Genomic DNA, 24,464 nt, shown 5'->3' on the forward strand with positions numbered 1-24,464 from the left:
CTAACTGCCAAAAGTTGGGCTAAATTGTGTAAGAATTTTTTGAGGAAATGTGGCAGAGAATTTTATGGAATTCAAAGCTATCTTCAGTAGATGTGGAATGAAAATTCAATTGTTTTAGTAAATTCACAAGAAAGTGTCAAGAAATTCTTGAGAGCCAGGGCTGTTGAGAACAGGAAGTATTTATTTATTCACAGATTTACACACAACGCCTCCTGAGGCATTGGCTTGGAGATACAAGAATATAACACTGAAAAACTAGTGATATGATAGAAAATGAAGGAAGAAAACCCAGTGTCCATGGGCAAAGGGCTGACATAGGCCTAATGTTGACAGTGTCAGGCATAACCCTCTGAAGCCAAAGTCCTCCTAACTCCTGGGTGTTCTAGCCATGTCCATCAGGGAGTTTTATCACAGGGCTCCTCCTGGCTTGTGGTTCTATGGGAAAACATGTGATCATAAGCTGTCAGAGAACTGAGCACCGTTCCTGTGAGTTTAGGGATGAATGGGCAAGACCAAGCCGTTTCCATTTGCATTTCCTCTCTTCTAAGAAGCTAAAGAAAAATCTAAGACAAGCCATCTAGCTTCCTTGAAAACTTTCTAATGTAGAGTCCTAACTCTCAAAGGGCATCCGTTCCATTACTTTTCCAAGATCAACTCATTCAAGAAGGTGGAAAAGGACTTCTTCGGTGGTCCAGTGGTGAAGAGTCCACTTGCCAGTGCAGGGCACGCAGGTTGGTCCCGACTCTGGGGATGTCCCACATACTGCTCTGGGGGTGTCCCACGTGCTGCTCTGGGGATGTCCCACGTGCTGCTCTGGGGATGTCCCACGTGCTGCTCTGGGGATGTCCCACGTGCTGCTCTGGGGGTGTCCCACGTGCTGCTCTGGGGATGTCCCACGTGCTGCTCTGGGGATGTCCCACATGCTGCGGGCCAGCTAAGTCTGGGCACCACAGCTACTGAATCCACACACTGCAGCCCTAGAAGCCCGTGCACCCTGGAGTCTGTGCTCTGCAACAGGAGAAGCCATCAGAGTGAACAGCCTGTGCCCCAGCTAGAGAGGAGCCCTCAGTCACCACAACTAGAGAAAGCCCACACCCAGCGACGACCCAGAGCAACCAAAATAAATAAATAAACAAATCTTAAAGAAAGACGGAAAGAGGCAGCATTCAACCTTAATTCAGATCTCCCTAGTTTAATATGTATTATTTACCATGAACTTTAAAGAGAACTCGTATCCAGAAGCACCACTCTGAAAAGTGCTATTCACATAAACCAGCTTGGGTGATTAGAGATTGTCAGGGATAAATGAAACGAACCCCTAGGGCATGAATGCCTCTGCTTTTCCAACAGTTAGCAAGCAGTGGCCATTTCATTCATTGTCTTTCTCTCTTCTGTACTTCATTAATGCTTTGAATGATTGCTAATGTTACATAGCATACCCAACATCATATATAACATGAGGAGGTGGAGGAGCAGTGTGTGAGTGTGAAATTAGTTTTGATTTTAAACGATGTGATTTGAGTGATTCCATCTCTGTAATATTAGGCTATGTATAATGTCTTTGAGTCTCAGTTTTTTTATTTGAAAAATGGGGATAATAATTATGCTTAGTTCTTGAGATCTTAATGTAAAGTGTCTACCACCAAGATCAGTCAGTAATAATAACAATCTCATAATGGATAACCATGATTATTATTTGTAAGTTCCAGGGCAGCCATTCTCCCTTATTTATAGTTTTATCTCCCACATAAGCCAAGCCTAATGTTGCACAAAGATTAGGCATTCAATAAATCTATGTTGTACGGATGACCATACTATGAAAACATGTCATTTACCCTTTTTCCCATTTTATCTTTTACTTTTAAGATTATTTCATGATCAGAACCTTTGTATAAGAAAACAACTTGGTATCCAACATTTGAGTTGCATTCTGGAGAAGATTATGTCACTCAGAAACATGTAAAAGACTTCAGCAAACATGTCTAAGGCTTGTCTACCATCTGTATTATGATACAGGGCTTTGGGATAATGATTTTACTATAGTCAGTTACACTCATGTCATCTTAATGGTGCTCTCCAGGATCTGTTACAAAATATTTATATGATAGAGTTCTCTACAGGTCATGAATTCTTAGTGCTGGAAAAGACCTCAGGATGTGTCTAGTTCAGTCATTTGTTAGACATTTCAATCTCCTATCTGTATCTGAACATCAGGTCACCTTCAAAGTTTAGAAAATCTCATTACCTCCTGGCTTGTCTGTTCCACTGTTGGATGACATCGTTCTCAAGCAAAAAGTTTGGTCTTGTAATGGCTGAAATCAGTGCTTAGCTGCTCGGTTGTGTCCAATTCTCTGCGACCCACTGGACTGTAGCCCGCCGGGCTCCTCCGTCCGCGGGATTCTCCAGGCAAGAATACTGGAGTGGGGTGCCATTTCCTTCTCCAGGGGATCTTCCTGACACACGGATCGAATCCGCATCTCCTCCGTCTCCTGCACGGCGGGCCGATTCTTCACCTGCTGAGTCATCAGCGAAGCCCAGCTGCAGCCCCTCTGCCTCTGTGCAGCTTCTACATATCCCTGCTCTTCTAGACAATGGGGCCATGTCCGCATGAAACTCTGGAGCCAGAGCTCCTATCGTGAAGTCCAGTAAGTTTTCTTCCTACTTTCCTTTTTTCTCTTCCTCACATGGGCATGGTTTTGGTGTGTCTCACAATTTTAGCTCTAGAATGCTCTCACTTTAAATACCTTGCTTAAAAGTGTACTGCGGGTGACAGATCACAGAAGTGGTCAACTATCGAAAGGTCTGGGTGCCACCGATCTAAGTGTACTGCGGGTGACAGATCTCAGACGTGGTCAACTATCAAAAGGTCTGGGTGCCACCGATCTGTTCACTGGCAGTCTATTTCTTTACTTTAATCAAAATTAGATTAATTCCTGTGTTTGATGGTTTTCATGGTATCATCAGACTTGGACTGATGTGTAGCTCTCTGGACACTAAAACTCTAAACATCCCCGCCCCCCCCCCCGCCCCGCCCCCGCTCTGGGAAGCAGAGCATCCTCCATTGTTCCTTAGCATTGGTCCATAGCTTTAATCTGTTGAGATCGAGATAAAAAAAAAACAAACAAAAACAACTTTGATCTGTGACTCCACATCTTAACTATCCTTCCTGCAGTCAGTCTCTCACATTTTAAAAAATAAATAAATTGGCAAGCCCACATACAAGAATGATCAAAATGGCACAGTGGTGTCCAAATGGTTATATATCTTAATGAGAGAGATAGGCACTGTAAAGAATCTGGCATATACTTGTATAAACATAGTATATGTTTATATATATTATGACATACAGGCTTCCCAGGTGGCTCAGTGGTAAATGAATGTGCCTGCCAGTGCAGGAGACACAAGAGACTTGGGTTTGAACCTTGGCTTGGGAAGATCCCCTGGAGAAGGAAATGGCAACCCACTCCAGTACTCTTGCCTGGAGAATCCCATGGAGAGAGGAGTCTGGTAGGCTACAGTCCATGGGGTTGCAAAGAGTCGGACATGACTAAGCAACTTCACTTTCACTTTGGGAAGATCCCCTGGAGAAAGGAATGGCAATCCATCCCAGTATTCTTACCTGGAAAATTCCATAGACAGAGGAGCCTAGTGGACTCTAGTCCATGAGGCTGGAAAGAGTCAGACAGGGCTGAGCAGACGTGCACTGCGTGACGTATGTGTGTATAGGAACTAAAACTGTGATTAGGTGTTGGAAAAAAAACAGTGTGTTAATAAGACTGTGAAACATGAGCCTCTGGCATAGTTGTGATTAAGAGTTTCTTCCAAGTCTTCCTAGAGGATGTAACATTTAATCTTAGATCCAAAAATATAGACATTAAGAGAGGCAGGTAAAGCAGTGAGGTTCATACTGTAGACTGATGAGATAGTGAATTTAATGGTTCAAAGAGAGTGAAATGTGTTATGTCAACATATCGTCAACTTGCTATTCCAGGTTGATACTAAATATATTGCATAAGACAGAGGCAAGATAAGAGCACCTGGCATCATCCCCAGAGATCTACCCCTGAGTGGCCTCTGTTCATTTAATCCACACCCATCTCAGTGCCTCCAAGGCACAACCCACGTTACACTCTTGTTTCCTTCTTACTCCTCCAGCAAGACCAGCCCTTGTCGGCAAAAGTGTCATGAAAAACCTTGTCCCTGTGCAGTCAGTAAATACAGGAACTGTATGCTGGAGTGGCTTTCCAATTCTCTAGTTAGCATCATGCGAAAGAAGTTGGTAGATTTAGCACAATTGCACTCATCTCACACGCTACTAAAGTAATGCTCAAAATTCTTCAAGCCAGGCCTCAGCAATATGAGAACCGTGAAATTCCAGATGTTCAAGCTGGTTTTAGAAAAGGCAGAGGAACCAGAGATCAAATTGCCAACATCAGCTGGATCATCGAAAATGCAAGAGTTCCAGAAAAACATCTATTTCTGCTTTATTGACTATGCCAAAGCCTTTGACTGTGTGGATCACAATAAACTGTGGAAAATTCTGAGAGAGATGGGAATACCAGACCACCTGACCTGCCTCTTGAGAAACCTATATGCAGGTCAGAAAACAACAGTTAGAACTGGACATGGAACAATAAACTGGTTCCAAATAGGAAAAGGAGTACGTCAAGGCTGTATATTGTCACCCTGCTTATTTAACTTATATGCAGAGTATATCATGAGAAATGCTGGGCTGGAAGAAGCACAAGCTGGATCAAGATTGCTGGGAGTAATATCAATAACCTCAGATATGCAGATGACACCACCCTTATGGCAGAAAGGGAAGAGGAACTCAAAAGCCTCTTGATGAACGTGAAAGAAGAGAGTGAAAAAATTGGCTTAAAGCTCAACATTCAGAAAACGAAGATCATGGCATCTGGTTCCATTACTTCATAAGAAATAGATAGGGAAACAGTGGAACAGTGTCAGACTTAATTTCTTTGGGCTCCAAAATCACTGCAGATGGTGATTGCAGTCATGAAATTAAAAGATGCTTACTCCTTGGAAGGAAAGTTATGACCAACCTAGATAGCATATTCAAAAGCAGAGACATTACTTTGCCAACAAAGGTCCATGTAGTCAAGGCTATGGTTTTTCCTGTGGTCATGTATGGATGTGAGAGTTGGACTGTGAAGAAAGCTGAGTACTGAAGAATTGATGCTTTTGAACTGTGGTGTTGGAGAAGACTCTTGAGAGTCCCTTGGACTGCAAGGAGATCCAAGCAGTCCATCCTGAAGGAGATCAGCCCTGGGTGTTCCTTGGAAGGACTGATGCTAAAGCTGAAACTCTAATACTTTGGCCACCTCATGCGAAGAGTTAACTCATTGGAAAAGACTGATGCTGGGAGGGATTGGGGTCAGGAGGAGAAGGGGACGACAGAGGATGAGATGGCTGGATGGCATTACCGACACAATGGACATGAGTTTGGGTGAACTCCATGAGTTGGTGATGGACAGGGAGGCCTGGCGTGCTGCGATTCATGGGGTCGCAAAGAGTCAGACACGACTGAGGGACTGAACTGAACTGAACTGAGATTTAGCAAAACCAGACTCACGGTAGAATCTCAATCTATTATTGTCACCTGGGCAGATCATCTTACATTAATTTCTCTTTCTGCCTATTTAAAAGATATAAATAATAATACTTACCTAATGGAGTTGTGATGAGATGATATGAGATAAAGTATTTAGAACACTTGGTTTGATGTATGAAACCTTTTAAATGGCATAATAAATGTTAATTCTTCTCTCCTTTGAATCTTTTAAGGGGATGATAATAATAACTTCTTGATAGCAGAGGATTAAATGAGGTACCTTATGAGGAAAATTTTTTTTTTAATCCTTAAACTTTATCCAGATTTATATTAGTCATTCCCATAATATTTCTTGGACTGAGATTAGTAATTATCATTTTAACCAGAAGAATAAGCCTTCCAAGTGAATTCAGAGAGCACTGCTAAGTCATGGGCTGAAATAGTTCTGAAATACTTGCAGAGCCATTACGTGCTTTCCTAGGCAGCGTCAGCAAGTGCCAAGTCTGTTGCAAATACACAAGGAGGTAGAAAAAGTTTCCTTTTACCTTTAGCATGAGAAGGGAGTGAGCCAGTGTTCCCAGGCACATTCATAAAAGACAGGACCTCGAAGGTGATATCTCACCTATGTGATGGCTGGAGGAAGGAGGACCAAGAGCCCAGAGAGGCTGCCCAGTGGGACTGAGACTCCAGGAGCCTTCCTAAAGTAGAAGCCACGGCAGCAGTGAATCACCTTTCTATCTAGGATCTTGTCTCATACATTCCATGTCCCAGAAGAAAGTGGTGTAGTGATTGCCTCGCTCCTCCCCTGTTACTGGATAAACAGTCCAATTAAAATGGTCTCTCCACTTGGGATACCCGGTCAACGGAAGATCTAGGGTATGTTTGTCATAGTAGGGACCACTGGTAAGCCCTTTATCAACATTCTCAGCGCTCCAGAAGAATTTTCTGAGAATTAGAAAGTTGCATAATCAAGGTCATTTGAAAGTCCTGTTCCAGGGAGTGTCCTCCCACCAGATGATCACAGCTGGGTTCAGCCCAAGTGTCAAATTATCACCCTGGAGAATTGACCATATTTTGTATCTTATCTAGATTTCACGAGACCTAGCATACTGCTCTATATTTAATAGGTCCTCAATGAATATTTACCTCAATGAATACTTACCATGGTATCTTTCTTTAACACCCAATGAGCAGAGACACTCCCTTAGGTCTTAGTAAAGTAGCTTATTCCTTGAAAAAATGTTGCTTGGTCGTATGTATACAAATGTTTAAATATCTGTGTGTGAATGTATGATTCCATGTGCCCCATTTATTCAAGGGAAAGTGCTCTACATGGGTCTGGAGTGACTAATGTAGTTCTTTGATGTGTGTGCATGTGTGTGCATGTGTGTGCATGTGTGTTTGTGTGCGTTTCTGTAGGACAGTCACATCTCAACAGCCATACAGGCTGAGCTACCTGAGTTGCTGAGCTACCCAGCGATTTTTGAGGTATCTTTTGTGCCAAGGATTGCAATAATTATAATAGCTAAGTCTTATGTTGTACTTACTATTAATAAATTTCACACAGTTTGCATGTATTAACTCACTTTATCCTCACAACAATTCTAAGAAGCAGGTACTATTGGTATCCATTTACATATTATGAAACGAAAGGACTCAATTGTGTCCGACTCTTTGTGACCCCATGGACTGTAGCCCACCAGGCTCCTCTGTCCATGGAATTCTCTAGGCAAGAATATTGGAGTGGATTGCCATTTCCTCCTCCAGGGGATCTTCCTGACACAGGGATCGAAGCTGGGTCTCCCACATTGCAGGTAGACTCTTTCCCAACTGAGCCACCAGGGAAGCCACTTACATATTATATTATTATACTATTTAATCCTTATAAGAACTCTGCAGAATGAGTGCTATCCTTATTTAATAGGTGAAAGTCAAACGTAAAAGACGGACAGAATTTGAATAATTTGTGAAAGGAGATGCAGCAAGCACCTGAGGTGAAGTTTGCTTAACCCTAAGGCATATTTTTTTTCCTTTTCATTAAGCTTCATCCAACCACATTGCTCTGTTATCTCTTAGTGAAAGTAAAACCTGGCTCTTGGGTTCAGGATGGGGGATGCGTGTGTGGCTGATTCATCTTGATGTATGGCGAAAGCTGCCAGGGTCCAGCCCCGGTGGATCCAGGGTGATTTGAAGGTGGGGGGACGGAGTCGGCGTCTTTGGAAATACATATTTAATCACAGATATAGAGAGATTAGAAATGGATAGTGTAGTAGGAAGATTAGTGGAGAAAAAGAGGCTGAATAACTTGGATTACGTGGAATAGCATCCATGCTCCAGATGGGAATTCAGCCAGAAAAACGGGAGTAAGAAAGAAGCGACATGGGGGAATCAGTCTTTCCGGAAACTGATCCGATTTCTTTATTTTTGGGTTTGCTTATATACCTTTTGTTACACATAGGGATGAATACAGAGTCGTGCGGGGGTCAGCAGTCCTGACCTTTATCAAAATCAGGTGCTTCACATAAATGTATAAAAAAAAGGTCTTAGGAATATTATTACATCTTCTGGCCATGAGTGAGACCTGCTGACATTTTATGATCCTTTCTTTCTGATAACCAAAAAACATTTTTTCCAAGGGTGTTTTTTCTTAAACCAGGCACTACCCTCCAAATAAAGTTACATTCCTATAAGGTGAGGGTGTAGTGAGTTACAATCAAGAAAGGAATTTATTTAACCCAAGGTTAACATGATTAGTCTCAAAGGTCAATACTTATTTCTCCTATATGCTTAAAGGTTAATACTTATTTCTCCTATATGTTAGTTATATTCATTATAAGTGTAGGGAACATGGAGATTTAGCAGCAGACATCAGCCCAACAAATGAAAATCCTTTCACCAATGCTCCCCTTAAGATCTATTTAGTCTTAAGATATGATAAAGCTACATTTTTACATAGCAAGGACACAGTGATATATAACAAAGTACAGTGATCTATTACAAAAGAGAAAATCCATTAACTCAAAAAGTCTAGTATTGCTAACATCAAAAACTACCATATTTCCTTTGCTATATTCCAAATACATTGATTAATATATTCCCAGGTGCCTAAGGATATAGAGGCCTGGTGGCAATTATTGACTCAAACAGAAGAAAAAGTCCTATGCTAATTAAGACTCTCAAAATACTCCAAAACTCTCTGTGCTGTTTATGGTTGAGAGGTAGTAAACAATCATGTGCCTAGTGGCGGCAGTAAGGATAATCCTGTCACACAAGCTAGTCTGTCAGCAGAGAGGTTTGACCTGAGACATCCTTGTCCCACCCAGAGCAGGGAATTAGCAGCAATTATTGACACAACAAATGAAGAGACCCTTCACCAATATAATTCCTAACCAACTATACTAATAATTTCTAACTCCCCAAAAGAATTTGCCTTTAGTAAGTCTAAAACATCTCGTGCCTCTCAGGTTAGGAGGCTGTAAACAATCACATGTGGCAGGACAAACCTATACAGGCGGGCTAGATAACCTTCAGAGGAGTCCGTAAGCTGAAACACTCTTGTCACGCCCAGGAATTTTTATTGCCTTGGAGCTGCACGTTTACTCCTCCGAGAGAAATGGTTATGGGGGAGAGCCCCCCGTAAAGTCAGAGGTGTAGGTGAGAGCGTAAAACAGACTCTGGTTTTGGGGTTAGATGCTCAGGAACAGGGGGTTTCCTGAGGCTTGATCACGCCTTTGCGTATGCCAAGCCTCCTTCCTCATGACCTTTGCCATGGGCGGAGTTCCTCACGCTGGCCCCCGGCAGAAAGCCACTACAATATTGTAAAGTAATTAGCCTCCAATTAAAATAAATTAATTAATTAAAAAAAATACTGGGGTGGGTAGCCTTTCCTTTCTCCAGGGGATCTTCCCATCCCAGGGATCAAACCCAGGTCTCCCACATTGCAGGGGGATTCTTTGCCAGCTGAGCCAGAAGGGAAGCCCAAGAATACAGGAGTGGGTAGCCTATCCCTTCTCCAGGGGATCTTCCCATCCCAGGAATCGAACCTGGGTCTCCTCATGGCAGGCGGATTCTTTACCAACTGAGCTATGAGGGAAGCCCAGTGAGAGTTACATTGTATAAACTCTGAGGACATGCGCTGTTTGGTAGTCTCTGTGCTCACTGTCTGCCCTGAGTGACTGTTATATAATAATCTTAGGTGCAGCTTTTTTCATGCATGGCAACTTTCCAAGTAAACTGTGGGTGCGTGAGGGGAAGGGCCGAATGCATTGTGAACTGTATGTACCCAGTGATGACGTGTTGTTTGGCATTGTGTTTTCTTGCTAGTTTACTTCCCACCTCTGCAAACACATTGCCTGAAAGCATCCACCTGGACTGTTCTTTCTCTGACTTCTGTGGTATTGTGATCAAGTTTTCTCTGTATATCACTGCCATTTGAATTGTCATTTTGTGACGGTAGTATATAAAATAAAATTAAGACTTCTGAAAAAAAAAAAAAACAAAAAAAAACAAACCCTGGCTCTTATGTCAAAGATGAACTGTAATGTTGCTTACATGGCCATATAATGGCTGCCCCTACTAACTGCTAGCTTCTTCCTGGTTCTGTGCTCCAGAGACCGTGTGTTTCTTGCAGTTCCTTCTCACCACACCTCTTCCCAGCCACGGGACCTCTGCACCTGCTGTCCACTCTGCCGGGGCTCCCTCTTCTCTTTTCTCTTTAATAAGTGAGCTCCTATTATCCTCTGTCCCAATTTCATGACAAGTTTCTCAGGAAAGGTTTCCCTGACCTTGGTAGTGTCAGGTCAAGAGCACTCTTTGGAAGATTCCTTTTTGGAATCTCCAGTATCCATCCATCCGTGCAACTATCACTGCTATACATTTATGGATTAGCTTCCGTTTCCACTGGGTGTGTGTAAGCTCAATGAGGGCAAAGGCTGAGTCTCCTTTTCTCCAACTTGTGTGCAAACCGTGTCTATAATGAAAGGCGCTTCCAGCCTCGGTGCTGCTGACAGCTTGGGCGGGACGCTTCTGCTGTGCGGGCTGTCTTGCTTGCTGTGGGATATTTCACGGTGTCCTGGATCCTTCTTGCTGGGTCACAGTGCAGTAGCTTCTGCTCTCTTTATGGTAACCAAACCTTCCTCCAGACGTTATAAATGTTTCTCTGGGAGCCTCAGTTGCCCTCAGTTGAGACCCTTTGGGCTAGGCACATGGAAGGTCCTCAAAACTATTTGTTGTTGGGGCTTCTCTGGCAGTCTCATGGTTAATACACCACACTTCCAATGCACGGGGCGTAAGTTCCATCCCTGGTCAGGGAACTAAGATCCCACAGGACACAGAGAGTGGCCCAAAACCCCTCAACTATTTGTTGAATATTTGAATAAATAGCTTAAGTCTCCCAGGACTGGGACTCTATGGGAATGGAATTTTCAATTCAAGGTAAAGATTGAGAGGTTAGTATAGGAACGCAGAATTGTAGCTAATTGAGCCATATGTGGAATATGTCTTTCTATCCACCTAAGATTGTCTGATGCATTTTCCTCACTGTTGTAAAGATACTTCAGATAAAATCAGAGCATCTTCTTCTCCATGCATTTCTAAGGAAGCATCAGTTCTTTCTTACAACTCTTCATTTTAAGTAACACAGATTAACTTCTGTCTGACAATTGTCTTCAGAAGGAAGGTAACGGACTCACAGACATAGAGAACAGATTTGAGGTTGCTGAGAGGGAGGAGAGGAGGAGAGGACTGGACCCTGGATCTGGGGCTGGTGGATGAAAGCGACTGCATTTAGAGTGGGTCAGCAACAAGGCCCTGATGAGCAGCACAGGGACTGTTTTCAGCATCCTGTGATCAACCACAATGGAAAAGAATATTAAAAAGAGAATAGGCAAAAATAGAAGTAAGTTGTCTGTGTGGATCCTTGTTTGGGGGGAATGAGGGGACAAGTGAATGGTTCTACAGCTAAGAGTTCAAGACACATCTAGGGTAAGGGGAGCTTGGACAGGGGACTCATGACAGTGAACACACACACACACACACACACACACACTCATTCACACCACATAGCTGACCACAGAAAGCTAGAAAGCGCCTAGACTTTGGGTTGGTCTTGACCCAGGTTTGCATCCTGATTCAAGCCCTTGGCTGCCTGTCAGAGCCTGGGTGCACTGTTGGAGCCATTGCCCCCAACCCCCAATCCCCATTCACTAACCCTCAGGGGAAAAACACCTGGAGTAGGTGAAGGAAACTCACATATTTGGTTACCTAAGAATGTGTTTCCCATGTCCCACATTTTATCAGGAAACTATTAGGAAACACTGTAATGATGGACCAAGCACTGCATGGAATGAGAAATTTGTTGCTGCAATAACTCTGCTTCTCTTCCCTGATTTTCAGGGACTGGATTTAATTAATCCCAAAGGGAATTTGGGTGAAGAAGTAAAGCTTACTGGTACACTTTCCTTCAAGAAAACTATTTTTAAAGAGCAACTTAAAAAAAATTAAAGAATGTGAGTGGGGATATAAATTATCAATGCAGAAAAATTCCTTGTGGAATTCCTACACATGCCATCTTTCAGGAACTTTCATGTCCTAGTTGAGACAAGCACAAAGCAAAAGTAAGGACTGCAGAGAAAGGCTTAGCAGAGGGTCACTGGGGATGCGACCTCAACAGCTGAACCCTCAGGACTGTCAATAATAATTGAGGAACATCAGTAAGAATGAAGATAAATAGGCTCTGCTATCTCAGTGTGGGCCAATATGAAAAGAAGATTGGTTTGCACATCTTTGATATGTAAACTTGAGTTTACACAGGGTCACTGGATATTTGTTTCAAAAGCATATTTCTCACTCTTTATAGACGTCTGATTGGGTGGCATTGGGTAAGGGATGTTGGGAACAACACTTTCCCCAATTACTGCTGCTGATTCCGATGCAGAAATCCAGCTGACAGCGCCCTTAGAGATACGTTGCTCTAGAGGAATTCAGGTTTGTACCAGAACCCTTGTCTGCTTATTTCATTATTCTGTATTAAGCATTTTTAAAGAGCTTTCTGATTGCCAAAGTGCCTGTCGGTGTTCAAGGAATTCTCTGTCCAAGACGCCTGACACAATGGGCACTTTACTGGGAAAAGGCGGGGCACATCCATCTTTGTACTCCAGGCTTATAAGGCTCAGCTTTGGGTGAGTCTGTGCAGACTAGACTGCCTGCTACCATCATTTTACTTCTCTTTTTAAAAAAGTTTTATTTTATATTGGCGAGACCTGGGTTTGACCCCTGGATTGGGAAGATCCCCCGGAGGAGCGCATGGCAGCCCACTCTAGTATTCTTGCCTGAAGAATCCCCATGGACGGAGGAGCCTGGCGGGCGACAGTCCATGGGGTTTCAGAGTCAGACACAACTGCGTGACTAAGCACAGCGCAGCACACGGCTGACTAACAACGCTGCGTTAGTTTCAGGTGCATAGCAAAGCGATTCAGGCTTACACATACACACACACGTATACACACACACATACACATACATGTATACACATGTGTACACACACACGTACACACATATACACATACATGTATACACACGTATACACACATATACACGTGTACACACACATATACACACACACGTATACACACACAGGTATCTGTTCTTTGTCAAATTCTTTTCCCATTTGGGTTATTATAGAATCTTGAGCAGAATTCCTTGTTGTATACAGTAGGTCCTTGTTGGTTATCCATGTTAAATAAAGCAGTGTCTATATGTCAACCCCAAACTCCCAGTTTGTCCCTCACCACCACCTTTCCCCTCATGCTGGGAGGGATTAGGGGCAGGAGGAGAAGGGGACGACAGAAGATGAGATGGCTGGATGGCCTCACTGACTCGAGGGACATGAGTTTGAATAAGCTCTGGGAGTTGGTGATGGACAGGGAGGCCTGGCGTGCTGCAGTCCATGGGGTCGCAGAGAGTCGGACATGACTGAGCGACTGAACTGAATATTCCATTGTGTATATGTGGCACATCTTCCTTACCCATTCGTCTGTTGATAGTCATTTAGGTTCCTTTCCTGACTTGGTTACCGTTAACAGTGCTGAAATAAGCATCGGCGTGCTTGTATACTTCTGAACCATGGTTTTCTCCAGATATATGCCCAGGAGTGGGATCATCACATTACTTCTATGTGCCATGCCAGGCACTGCCAGTGTATTTTAGATGTGCTTTCAAAATGATTAAATTAAAAGCATTTGTTTTGAAAAACAAACTTCAGTTTCTTGGAAAGGAGGCATGTGAATTACCAGGGGAAAAATACTTACGTCATCATTCTGATTTTGCCTGACTTTTACTGCATTTTAACGTGCATCCAACATTTGTCAAGTTCATCTCGCAGGCAGGACACTGGGCAACGTGAAGAATGGATGCCAACGTGATTGTGGCGTGCTGTCAGATGATCGCCTCTTAGTCATAAATAATGTGCTTGAGGCGTGCCAAGGATGAAGACATCAGTCCTGACTCCAAGCTGGCATCTGAACACTGGGGACTGAGGAATGTCCTGCAGCTAGCACTTCTTCAAGGAGGCATTCCTTTCTGGATTTCAGTATATTCGTTTGCCTTGCTTTGCAATCATTTAAATTGATTTTAAAAAAGAAGTCTGTTGATTCTAGATTCTCTAATGTCTGGAGGAGAAGAATTTGTTATTTTGGGAACTAGATGTTAGAGTATGTGCTTCCTTTTGACTTGATGAATACTCTCTATAAACTGGTAAATCTTCTAACTTATTTAAAAGTTATGTATGCTTTAATATCAAACTCTAAACTGGCTTCAAAATTGCATGCAGATACATCTCCTTCCACTTCCCAACCTCCACTACTCATCCACCCAGAGATTTTAAAAAGTATAATTATCTGTTATTCTAGGATATCCTTGATTAAATCCTCCTTTATAGACCCAAGCCTTCCCTCCCTCTCATTGCCCACCACATATTCCTGGATTTTCCCCCCTTTATTTCAGGAAATAATAGAGAAGCACATTGTTAGTGTTTTCTGCTTCAGTATGTCTCATCAAATCTGCATTCACTTTTGTCAAAATATTATTTGTAAGAAGTGTAATGCTTGCAGAAGTTCCGTGAGAAATCTGAACAGCAAATAGCTTATTAAATGTGGCCAAAATGAGCCAATGAGGTCATGATTGGGAGTTTTTTAATCATCACTTGTATCTGATGCAGGTGTTTTTATACATGGAGTACAAAGCTTCCCCTCTGTAAAGCAGACACCCAGTTATTGGCAAAATCCTTAATGTCTCCTTCCCCACAGAATGCATATCCAGTTCTGCTTAAAAATATGAAAGGGGATCACCTCACAGTTGACAGGTCACAACTATAAAGTTTTATCAGACTCTTCAAATAGAGAATAAAGCGTTAAGAAAACACTTTTTAAATCTGATATCCAAGTCCCTTGAAGGTTGGAAATTTCTGTTTCACTGATCAGTTTTAAAGAAAATGAAGTATCTCAGTTGTGCCTGACTCTTTGCAATCCCATGGACTGTAGCCTACCACGTTCCTCCGTCCATGGGATTTTCCAGGCAAGAGTACTGGAGTGGGTTGCCATTTCCTTCCCCAGGGGACCTTCCTGACCTATGGATCGAACCTGGGGCTCCCGCATTGCAGGCAGACGCTTTACCGTCTGAGCCACCAGGGAAGTCCTTATGAGTAGATGAGTAGATTAGTTTTAAGAAAGCAAAAATAATTTTAGCTTAGAGGAGGAGTCATTTTTGATTTAGGCAAGCACTTAAATCAGTAGCTAAAAAATTTCAGATGTAGTTTCTCTTGAGGTATCAGTTGATCTAGCAATGATGGAGAGAGGGGATTTCTAGTCAAAGAGTCTGAATGGGACGCTCTGACATATTTCTGCTTTCAGGCAACCTGCTTTCCTATTGCGAGCCTGGGATTTTGATAATTGTGCCTTTTCATACAAGTGTAGCATGTCTGTGTGACCAGCCCCAGATAAAACACCAGGGCTCTGAGTCTCTAGTGGGCTTCCCGGGCAGAAGCATCGCACACACGTTGCTGCCTTCAGCCTCTGTAGAAGGATGTGTTCTCTGCGTGACTCCGTCAGGAAGAACACAGGAGGCCCGCGCTGTTATGCCCTTGCCGCTTCTATTGTGTATGCTGTTGGCTCGAATGGATGTGAGCCACGAGTACAGTTATAAGCTAAATCTTATGAGTCCTTCTAGCAAAGCATCAAACAGCTGGCTAATCACTGGACCACTGACACATATGACCTCTAAGCAGTCAGTCTTTTTCTTTCTTGATTTTGGAGAACAGGAATGTTCTTTTCTCACATTCTACTTTAGAACTATAAAGGTTTTACCTCAGCCTTCTATCTGTATTTCCTTTCCAAGATTCCATGACACAAACGTAATCACTTCTTTGCTTTATTCCACAATGTACTTAATAGTCTCTAACAATACAGATTTTCAACTACTTTTCTTCCTTTTAGTCCCTCCCTGATTTTTGAAGCACCTGAGGGTTCCAATTACTGTGTTCATCCAGACTTTCTGCAATCAAGATTTCTTTTTATTGGGTTCTTTCCTTTCAAGCTGATAGGTGTTAATACTTTCTCTCTTCTACTAACTTGTTTACAAATTACCTGTTTGTCTTACATTTTCCAAAAAGCATATTTATTTGCTGCCTGCCCTCGTCTGTGCTCATTATCCCAAGGGCTTATGCCTGTTTTGTCCGTTTAATGTCTTTCTGTAGGGTTTCCGGGAGAAAGGATAGACAACCTTTTACCTGCTTACACAATGCAACACTGTTCAGCAAAACAAACCAGACGCAAAAGAGTATGTACTACATGGGGCAGCTGAACCAGACTAACACCGGGAACAGGGAAAACTTAATGTAAAAGGAATTTCTAGTCTGGTAATAGGGGGTTATCTAGTAAAAAGGGCAAAGTGAAAGTGAAGTCGCTCAGTCATGTACGACTCTTTGCGACCTGTGGACAGCAGCCCACCAAGCTCCTCCGTCCATGGGATTCTCCAGGCAAGAATACTGGAGTGGCTTGCCATTTCCTTCTCCAAAAAGGGCAAAGGGAACTTTAATACAGGAATTGAAGATAAAAGGAGTATCCTCGACTTCTAGAGCTGAGGCTAAAGAATCAAGAAATATATGCTTTTGTTATTGTTTTGTTGCTAAGTCATGTCCGACTCTTTTGCGACCCCATGAGCTGTAGTCCATCAGGCTCCTCTGTCCACGGGATTCTCCAGGCAAGAATTCTGGAGCGGGTTGTCATTTCCTTCTCCAGGGGACCTTCCTGGCCCAGGAACTGAACCTGTATCTCCTGCATTGCAGGTAGATTCTTTACCAACTGAGCCACTAGGGAAGCCCCAAGAAAGAGATATACATGTAAATATATATCCATATATGTGTGTGTGTGTATATATATATATATATAAATGATGTTCTATATATAGTAAAATGATGTTTACTTTGGTGCAGACTGGGCAGAGGGTGACAGGGGTCACTGTGTACATGGACATGTACTGCCTATTTACAGAAGGAAAAGAGAAAAGAAATCCCTACTTGTCGGGTGAAAAGAAAGGCACGTGATGACTCAGAAATCCCCCTGGGAATCGCCTGGCTAAGCGGCTGAGGGGTCTGTGCAGCCGATGCACTTTGCTGTCCAGCAGAAACTAGCACAACATTCTGCAGGAACTATTCTCCAGTAAAAATTTAAAAACTCCACACATTATGCTGCTGCTAAGTCGCTTCAATCGTGTCTGACTCTGTGTGACCCCATAGGCGGCAGCCCACCAGGCTCCCCCGTCCCTGGGATTCTCCAAGCAAGAACGATGGAGTGGGTTGCCATTTCCTTCTCCAATGCATGAAAGTGAAAAGTCAAAGTGAAGTCGCTCAGTCGTGTCCAACCCACCCAATTAAAATTCCCTTTATGTGGATACCAAAAGGCCCGCACCACTGGAACAAAAAGAATCAAAGAAGAAACAACTTTTAGGAAGGCATCCCCCTACCCCCAAGGCTGGGATTCTGACCTACCTGGAGTGTATGTGATTGTAGCCTTCTAGAAAGTTTGAGAAGTTTGCTGAAGTCACAGAAACATACTCCTTGAAATGCAGGTGAAACTCTTTGGGAAGCTGTCCACTGAGGCACTGGTGATACTTGCTAGGAAACCAGCTGGGATGTTGGAAAAAAACTCAGTGCAAAACCATCCTTTAGAATTCTAGCAAGAGCCACTGGACGTGTCTATGGCTGTCCCACACACCACTGGCCTTGACTTACAGGAATAGAACAGAAATGGCCTACCGGCGGGCTTCCCTGGAGGACTCAGTGGTAAAGAATCCACTTGCCAGTGCAGGAGACGCACCAGACACAGGCTCACTCCCTGGGTGGAGAAGATCCCCTGGAAGAGGATATGGCAGCCCACTCCAGTATTCTTGCTGGGAAAATCTCACGGAAAGAGAAGCCTAGTGGGTTACAGTCCAGGGGGTCACTCAGAGTCAGACACGGCTGAGCATCAGCAGAGCAGAGCCTACCAGAACCAGCCTACCAGAACCATGCTGCTCCCTCCCGATGTGTCCCTCTAATGAAACTCTCTACAGAGGACCCTACGCATTCTGCCAGTTAGCAAAGTAGCTGTGGTGCGTCATGAAGCAGAATAGAAAAGAGTGAATTGGGAGCTGAGAGGCAAGAGATTGATAACCGTTGCATTGTTTACTCCAAGTTATGAAGTTCAAGAATTGGTAAAACTATTCTATGAGAAGAATAATATACATAGTGGTTGCCTCTGAAGAGGAAAATTGACTAGAAAGAGGTACAAAGCAACTTTCTGTGTTACCTTGGGCTGAGCCGAGTTTACACAGCTGGATATACTTATCACAGTTCACTGAGCTCTGAAGTTTTAAATGTGTGCATTTTATGGCAAAGATGTTATATCCCAGTAAAGGACCAGTAACTCAAAATAATAGAAATGCAAGACTGCTTTCTGCAAAAGTATGTAACTTCATTGAAAGATAGTGGTTAAAATCTGAGCAAATGAAAACGCATGCCATGGTCATGGATCATAGTATACTATTTTTAAAGATATGACTTCTGATATTGACTTGTAGACACATCACAATCTGAATAAAAATTCCAGTAGGGGTGTGTGTAAGTATGTGTGTATGTGGGTGTGTGCATGTGTGTGTGTGTAAGAGAGAGAGAGAGGCAGGTACTTGACAAGTTGATCTTAAAATCTTAAGGATTTCTGAAGGACCAAGAATAGCTCATACATTCTTGAAGAAAAACATGATGAGTTGGCTTGATCTACTTTATATCTACTTTATATTACTGTGAATCCACAGTGATTAAGAGAATGCAATTTTGATGCAGAGATAGATGAAAAGTTTATTCTTTAGTTACCTCAAGGCACTGGCTATACTTCTCATTGAGTATTCCCTTCCAGACTAACGGGATTTGGGTGATAAAACTGCTGTGATTTGAGAGTTGAAACACAGAGGAAAGGAGGGACAGAACCACAGGTAAAGACCCACGGATAATCATTAAAGAGACAATTGAGGTAAAGCATCATCAAACCCAAGAGTAGTTTAGAAAGTCAATCCAAATAAGCTTCACATGCATGCGTGCTAAATCACCTGTCTTGTCCCACTCTGTGAGACCCTGTGGACCCTAGCCCACCAGGCTCCTCTGTCCGTGGGATTCTCCAGGTGAGAATCCTGGAGTGGGTTGCCAGGCCCTCCTCCAGGGGATCTTCCCGACCCAGGGATTGAACTCGTGTCTCTTACGTCTCCTGCATTGGCAGGAGGGTTCCTTACCACTAGTGCCACCTGGGAAGTTCCACAAGGTAGAGTAACTTAGGTGGGGGTCAATGATACACATCCCAGAGACTTGGGACAAGGAAAATATCAAGAAGCAGAATTCAGAGCCAGGAGACACTGATACGCAGTCAGAGAGCCTGTTAGTTATATGTTTATGGCCCCGTCTCTAGACAGAGGAAGTGCTTTTCAGGCATTTATGATCATAGGTGTCTAGTTTATCTAGTCAGAGAAAAAGAATCATAGGGCACTTATTATGATTGGTAAAATATAGCTTTATGAGGACCTAGTAAAAAAAAAATACCCCCAGGTAGACATAGGCATGCTTTCTTCCATGATTCTATTGTACTATGTACTTTTGATGGCTAATGATTCTATGAAAGGACTCTTGTTAACTAGACGCTAGACACATGAGTTTGCCAAATGGTTTTCGATAAGCAAGTAAACCTCATCCTTTATTATATGTCTGGATGATGGGGGACTGGAGCTACTCAGTAATTTGGAATCAATCCTTCAGCGACATTTCTCCACTGGCCTTATAATTCATCCTTTCTTTCTTGACTTACCTGTTTTGAGTTATAAGTTAATGAGAAATGTGATTCATGACATCAAATGTCACATTGAAATGAAATTGAAAACCTTACCTTGTCCTTCCTTCCCTGCTTTCCTCCCCCTACCTTTTTACATTCTTCTCAACGCCCAGAAAAATGTTGCAGATAAAATGATGCATGATGTCTTGAGAGGATAGGAGGAGAATGCCTTACAATTTACAAAATGTAAAGTCCTTCTCACTATTTCTATGTCAAACTAGATTAAAACAATTGTCCTCATTTTAAGAAATCATCAAGGGTTTGGAGAGAAAAAAGGAAACATTAAAGATAAAACTATCAATTCAGGGTTATATGAAAAGTAGAAGGGCATTCTTGTAGGAATAGAAGATTTAAGCTAAATAAATGCACTAACTTGCAACATGTGAGATCACTGTCTTGTAGGTCACAAGTGGTCAAACGGTAGTCATTTCACACGGTTCAAGCTAATGTATAAACATCAGATTCTTTATGAAAATGCTTTTCAACAGTTATTTTTTTCTGAATTAGAAATAATAGGTTTGTAATATAGAAAGTGTGGAAAAAGATAAAGATGGAGAGTGAATATAATGAAGATCATTCTTTGTCCCTCAAACTGGAGATGACCATAGTTAACATCTGGTACATTTGTGGCCACTTTTTCCTCAAATGTGCACACGGTGTATTTTCCAAATATTGGGTCATGCTGTAGAAGCAGTTTTACAACTTTCACCAGTTAAGTGTTAACATGGCCTCTGAAGTTGGAATCCGGGTGCAAATCCCAGCTCTGCCACTCGTGAGCTGTCTGACATCTACCAGTTATTCAATCTCTTTGATTCAGTTTTATCCTTGGAAAATAAGGAAAGACACTTAAATTCTACCCCAAATTAAGATGGTTCTTGAGGACACGAGTCCATCACCTCCTCCATCTGCTGACTTTTACGGATAGGTAGATAGACTGAGATGGAGAGGGGCAGGGAGAGGGAGAAGGGAAGGGAGAGAAAGCGAGTCCCCTAGCACGGATTCTGGCAGACAGAAGGCACTCAGTGTCAGCCATCACTAACAACTAGTGACTAGCAACCAACAACTAGCGTTTGAAACATATTTCAAGGCTATGTAATATTATCTCATAAGTAATTGTTTAACCAATCCTTTATTATGAGGAAACTTAACTCTTAATGTATCTTCATTGTTAGATCTAGTATGCTAACGACCAACTTCTGTTCTGATTATTATCTTCTTGCCCCAGTTCTCAAGGACCTTCTGTGCTCCAGTCTGTCCCCAAAGTCTCACTTCTGTGGACTGAATCACTCAGTCTCTCTGTCCTCTTGCTTCCAGATGAACTCAGCCAATGGGAGAAAACGCAAGAGATGGGAGGACACAGGCAGAGAGTGGGTTAAGTATTTATCTCCCTGATCTTTCCCTGCATGGCCCTTATTCTATAATAGGCTTTTCCCCTTGAGGCCAGAGTTCCACCAAGAGTCTCTTTTAGATAAATCTTGCTCTTATTGGTCTCAGATAATACTCTATCATCCTTTTGCCTTTTAGGTGTAGGGGTGACAATGGCTTCCCGCTATTGCTAGTACGTAAGTGTCTTGACTACGATTATTGGTTCCCTTACTCATATGTCTCCATATGATCAGAATTTTTTTTTCAATTAAAATCTATTGAATGGGTCATCTGCTTCCAACTGATACCTGGATATTGCCTTATAAGTACCACTCTATATTACTTTATGATGATTTGCTTATGTATTTCATTCATAGAAATTGATGAGTCAGGAATTCCCAGGTGGTCCAGTGGCTGGGACTCCTTGCTCGCAATGTAGGGGCCCCAGTTCCATCCCTGACCAGAGAACTAGATCACACATGCACAATGAAAACAAGGAAATTTTCTGCATGCTGCAAAAAAGATCCCACATACCCCAACAAAGGTCTAAGGTCCCATGCGCTGCAACTAAGACCCAGCACAGCCATATAAGCTTAAAAAAAAAAAAAAAGAAAGAAAAAGAAAAAGAAATCACTCAGTCAAATGGCAGAAAAATTTTAAAGGTCTCTAGTACACTTAGCTAAATAGTGTCCAAATAACTTGTACACTTTTGAAAGACAGTTTTAACATCAACTGAGAGAAATCTCTGTTGCATGGGAATTTGCATGAGCTGGAAACGAATCCTTGCCTGAGAGGTAAAATCCTCTCCTAGTTTTTCAGTTCAGTTAGTCGCTCAGTCGTGTCTGACTTCTTGTGACCCCATGGACTGCAGCCCACCAGGCCTCCCTGTCCATCACCAGCTCCCGCAGTTTACTCAAGCTCATGTCCATTGAGTCGGTGATGCCATCCAATCATCTTATCCTCTGTCGTCCCCTTCTCCTCCCGCGTTCAATTTTTCCCAGCATCAGAGTCTTTTCCAATTAGTTCTTTGCATCTGGTGGCCAAAGTATTGGAGTTCAGCTTCAGCATCAGTCCTTCCAATGAATATTCAGGACTGAGCTCCTTTAGGATGGACTCGCTTTCCTGGGGGAGGCGATTCCTGGTAAGAACTCTTGCTATGGCGCCTTTCATCTCACTGTTCCTCAGGGGGTAGACAAACGGGTTCAGCAATGGGGTCCCCAGAGTGTGCACTAGGGAGACGAACCGATCCTGCTCTGGGTGGTAGCTGGAGCTGGGCCGCAGGTACATGAAGGCGCAGCAGCCGTACTGCAGCCAGACCACCGCGAGGTGGGAGGAGCAGGCGGAAAAAGCCCGGCGGCGGCCCGCGGCCGAGTGGGCCCGGAGCACCGCGGCCACGATGGAGGCGTAGGAGGCGGCGATCAGGAGGAAAGGCACCGCGATGGCTAGTGTGGCCGCCACCAGCACTGACTCTTCATGCCTGTGGCTCTGGGCACAAACGAGACACCTCACTGGGGGCACGTCACAGTAAAAGTGCCGAACGCCCCGAGCTGGGCAGAAGGGCAGAGAGAAGACCAAGGCCGCCCGCTGGGAGGACAGGCAGAGGCCGAGGGCCACGGAGGCCGCCACCAAGCAGGCGCAAAGCGTCGGAGGCATGATGAGAGGGCACTGCAGGGGGTGGCAGACGGCAGCGTGGCGGTCGTAGGCCATGGAAGCCAAGAGGAAGCAGTTGGCACTGCCCCGTCCCACGAAGAAGCCCATCTGAGTGGCACAGCCCAGCAGGGTGATGGTCTTCTCCGACCGTAGGATGTTGGCCAGGATGTGGGGCACCACCACAGCAGTGTAGCCGGTTTCTACTCCCGAGAGGCTGCCCAGAAGATAGTACATGGGCCTGGGGAGGTGGGCTTCGGTCTGGATGGCCACCATGATGAGGACATTCCCGGTGATGACCCATGTATAAACCAGGCTGACCCCAAGGAAGGACAAGATGCACAGCTCTGACTGGGAGGGATAGGCCAGGAGCACGAATTCCATCCACACTGAGCGGTTTCCCCAGGACACTGAGTTAACAGATTTTCTCTGTCGAGAGTTATTAATACAAAGAAAGAATCAGACTAACAATACCTCAGTTCACACTCCCGTGATGCATGACGTAATCTGCATCACCGTGATGTAATCCAACAAGACTGAGTTAGAAACCACAAGAATTAAGACTTACCCTCCTTTCCTTCCCCCTTTAACAAGCTTCTTCACACAAATATCTACGATTATACTTCTAACTGCCAAAAGTTGGGCTAAACTGTGTAAGAATTTTTTGAGGAAAAGAGTCAGGGAAGTTTGTGGAATTTCAAACTATTTTCAGTAGAAGTGGAATGAAGATTATTTCGGTTAACTCCCAAGAAACTGTCAACAACTTTTAAAGTTCAGAGATTATGAAGGGGAGGGTGGAAGCTATTCATCACTTAATTCATTTGTATGTATACTCAGTACCTCCTAAGACATTCAGTTGGAGATATATGGGTACAATATTCAAAAGTTCATTATATGGTGTGAAATATACGTAACAAGATTGTAACAGAAAGTAGATAGAGTCATAAGAGATGTATAAATTAGATAATTAAGTTTTATAGATAGAATGCATTTTCAGTTTTGGGAGTCAGTCAAGACTTCATGGGAGAGAAAGCATGTAAGGATGACTAAGGAAAGGAAATTTATGGAAAATACAATTTAAAATTGTAACAGTGGGAGGGTCATGAGAAGCTGATTCATTCTGGATGGAGTGTAAGATGCTACAAAGGAGAATGGAAAGAGGAGATTGCCACAAGCTTTTACAAGGGTAAATACTTGATGTAGTATGGTAGGAGGGTGTGTACCATTTGGTAAGAGTAGCAGTGATGGGATGACATCATCAGAGCCCTGCTTAAGAAGGAGCAGTGCCGTGTGCTGCAGAGAACAGCCAGCAGAGTGAAATGCCAGCTGCTGGACTCAGATAAGATATCTACACACTGTCTGTCTGATAAAGGCTTAACATTCAGAATATGCAAAAAAACTTACCTAACTGAGCAACAAACGATGCAATTAAAAATGGGGAAAAGGCTTGAATACACAGTTCTTCAATGAAGACA

The 24,464-nt window shown here is 43.2% G+C and overlaps 1 protein-coding gene across 1 annotated transcript; it reads right to left on the reverse strand.

Annotated features, from left to right (window-relative positions):
- Nucleotides 1-636: 636 nt before the first annotated feature.
- Nucleotides 637-23,394, reverse strand: LOC138420251 (olfactory receptor 10W1-like). Its single transcript, XM_069553364.1, has 3 exons — nucleotides 22,461-23,394; nucleotides 2,463-2,584; nucleotides 637-1,008 (listed from the first exon to the last, which is right to left on the reverse strand). The coding sequence occupies exons 1-3, from the start codon at nucleotides 23,371-23,373 to the stop codon at nucleotides 637-639; spliced, it is 1,407 nt and encodes a 468-aa protein (XP_069409465.1). The 5' UTR covers nucleotides 23,374-23,394.
- Nucleotides 23,395-24,464: the final 1,070 nt, after the last annotated feature.

Source organism: Ovis canadensis, chromosome 15 (genome assembly GCF_042477335.2).
Source record: "Ovis canadensis isolate MfBH-ARS-UI-01 breed Bighorn chromosome 15, ARS-UI_OviCan_v2, whole genome shotgun sequence".
NCBI classification, from domain to species: domain Eukaryota; kingdom Metazoa; phylum Chordata; class Mammalia; order Artiodactyla; family Bovidae; genus Ovis; species Ovis canadensis.

Bases quoted from the DNA above. Each gene is read 5' to 3' on its own strand.
- LOC138420251 (XM_069553364.1), bottom strand. From the start codon at position 23,373: ATGGAATTCGTGCTCCTGGCCTATCCCTCCCAGTCAGAGCTGTGCATC. The intron at 2,585-22,460 runs GCGAGTCCATCC...CCCATTGTCTAG, and splicing joins GAATCGCCTCCCCCAGGAAA to AAGAGCAGGGATATGTAGAA. The intron at 1,009-2,462 runs GTGTGTCAGGAA...CTCCTGTTGCAG, and splicing joins AGGAGATGCGGATTCGATCC to AGCACAGACTCCAGGGTGCA.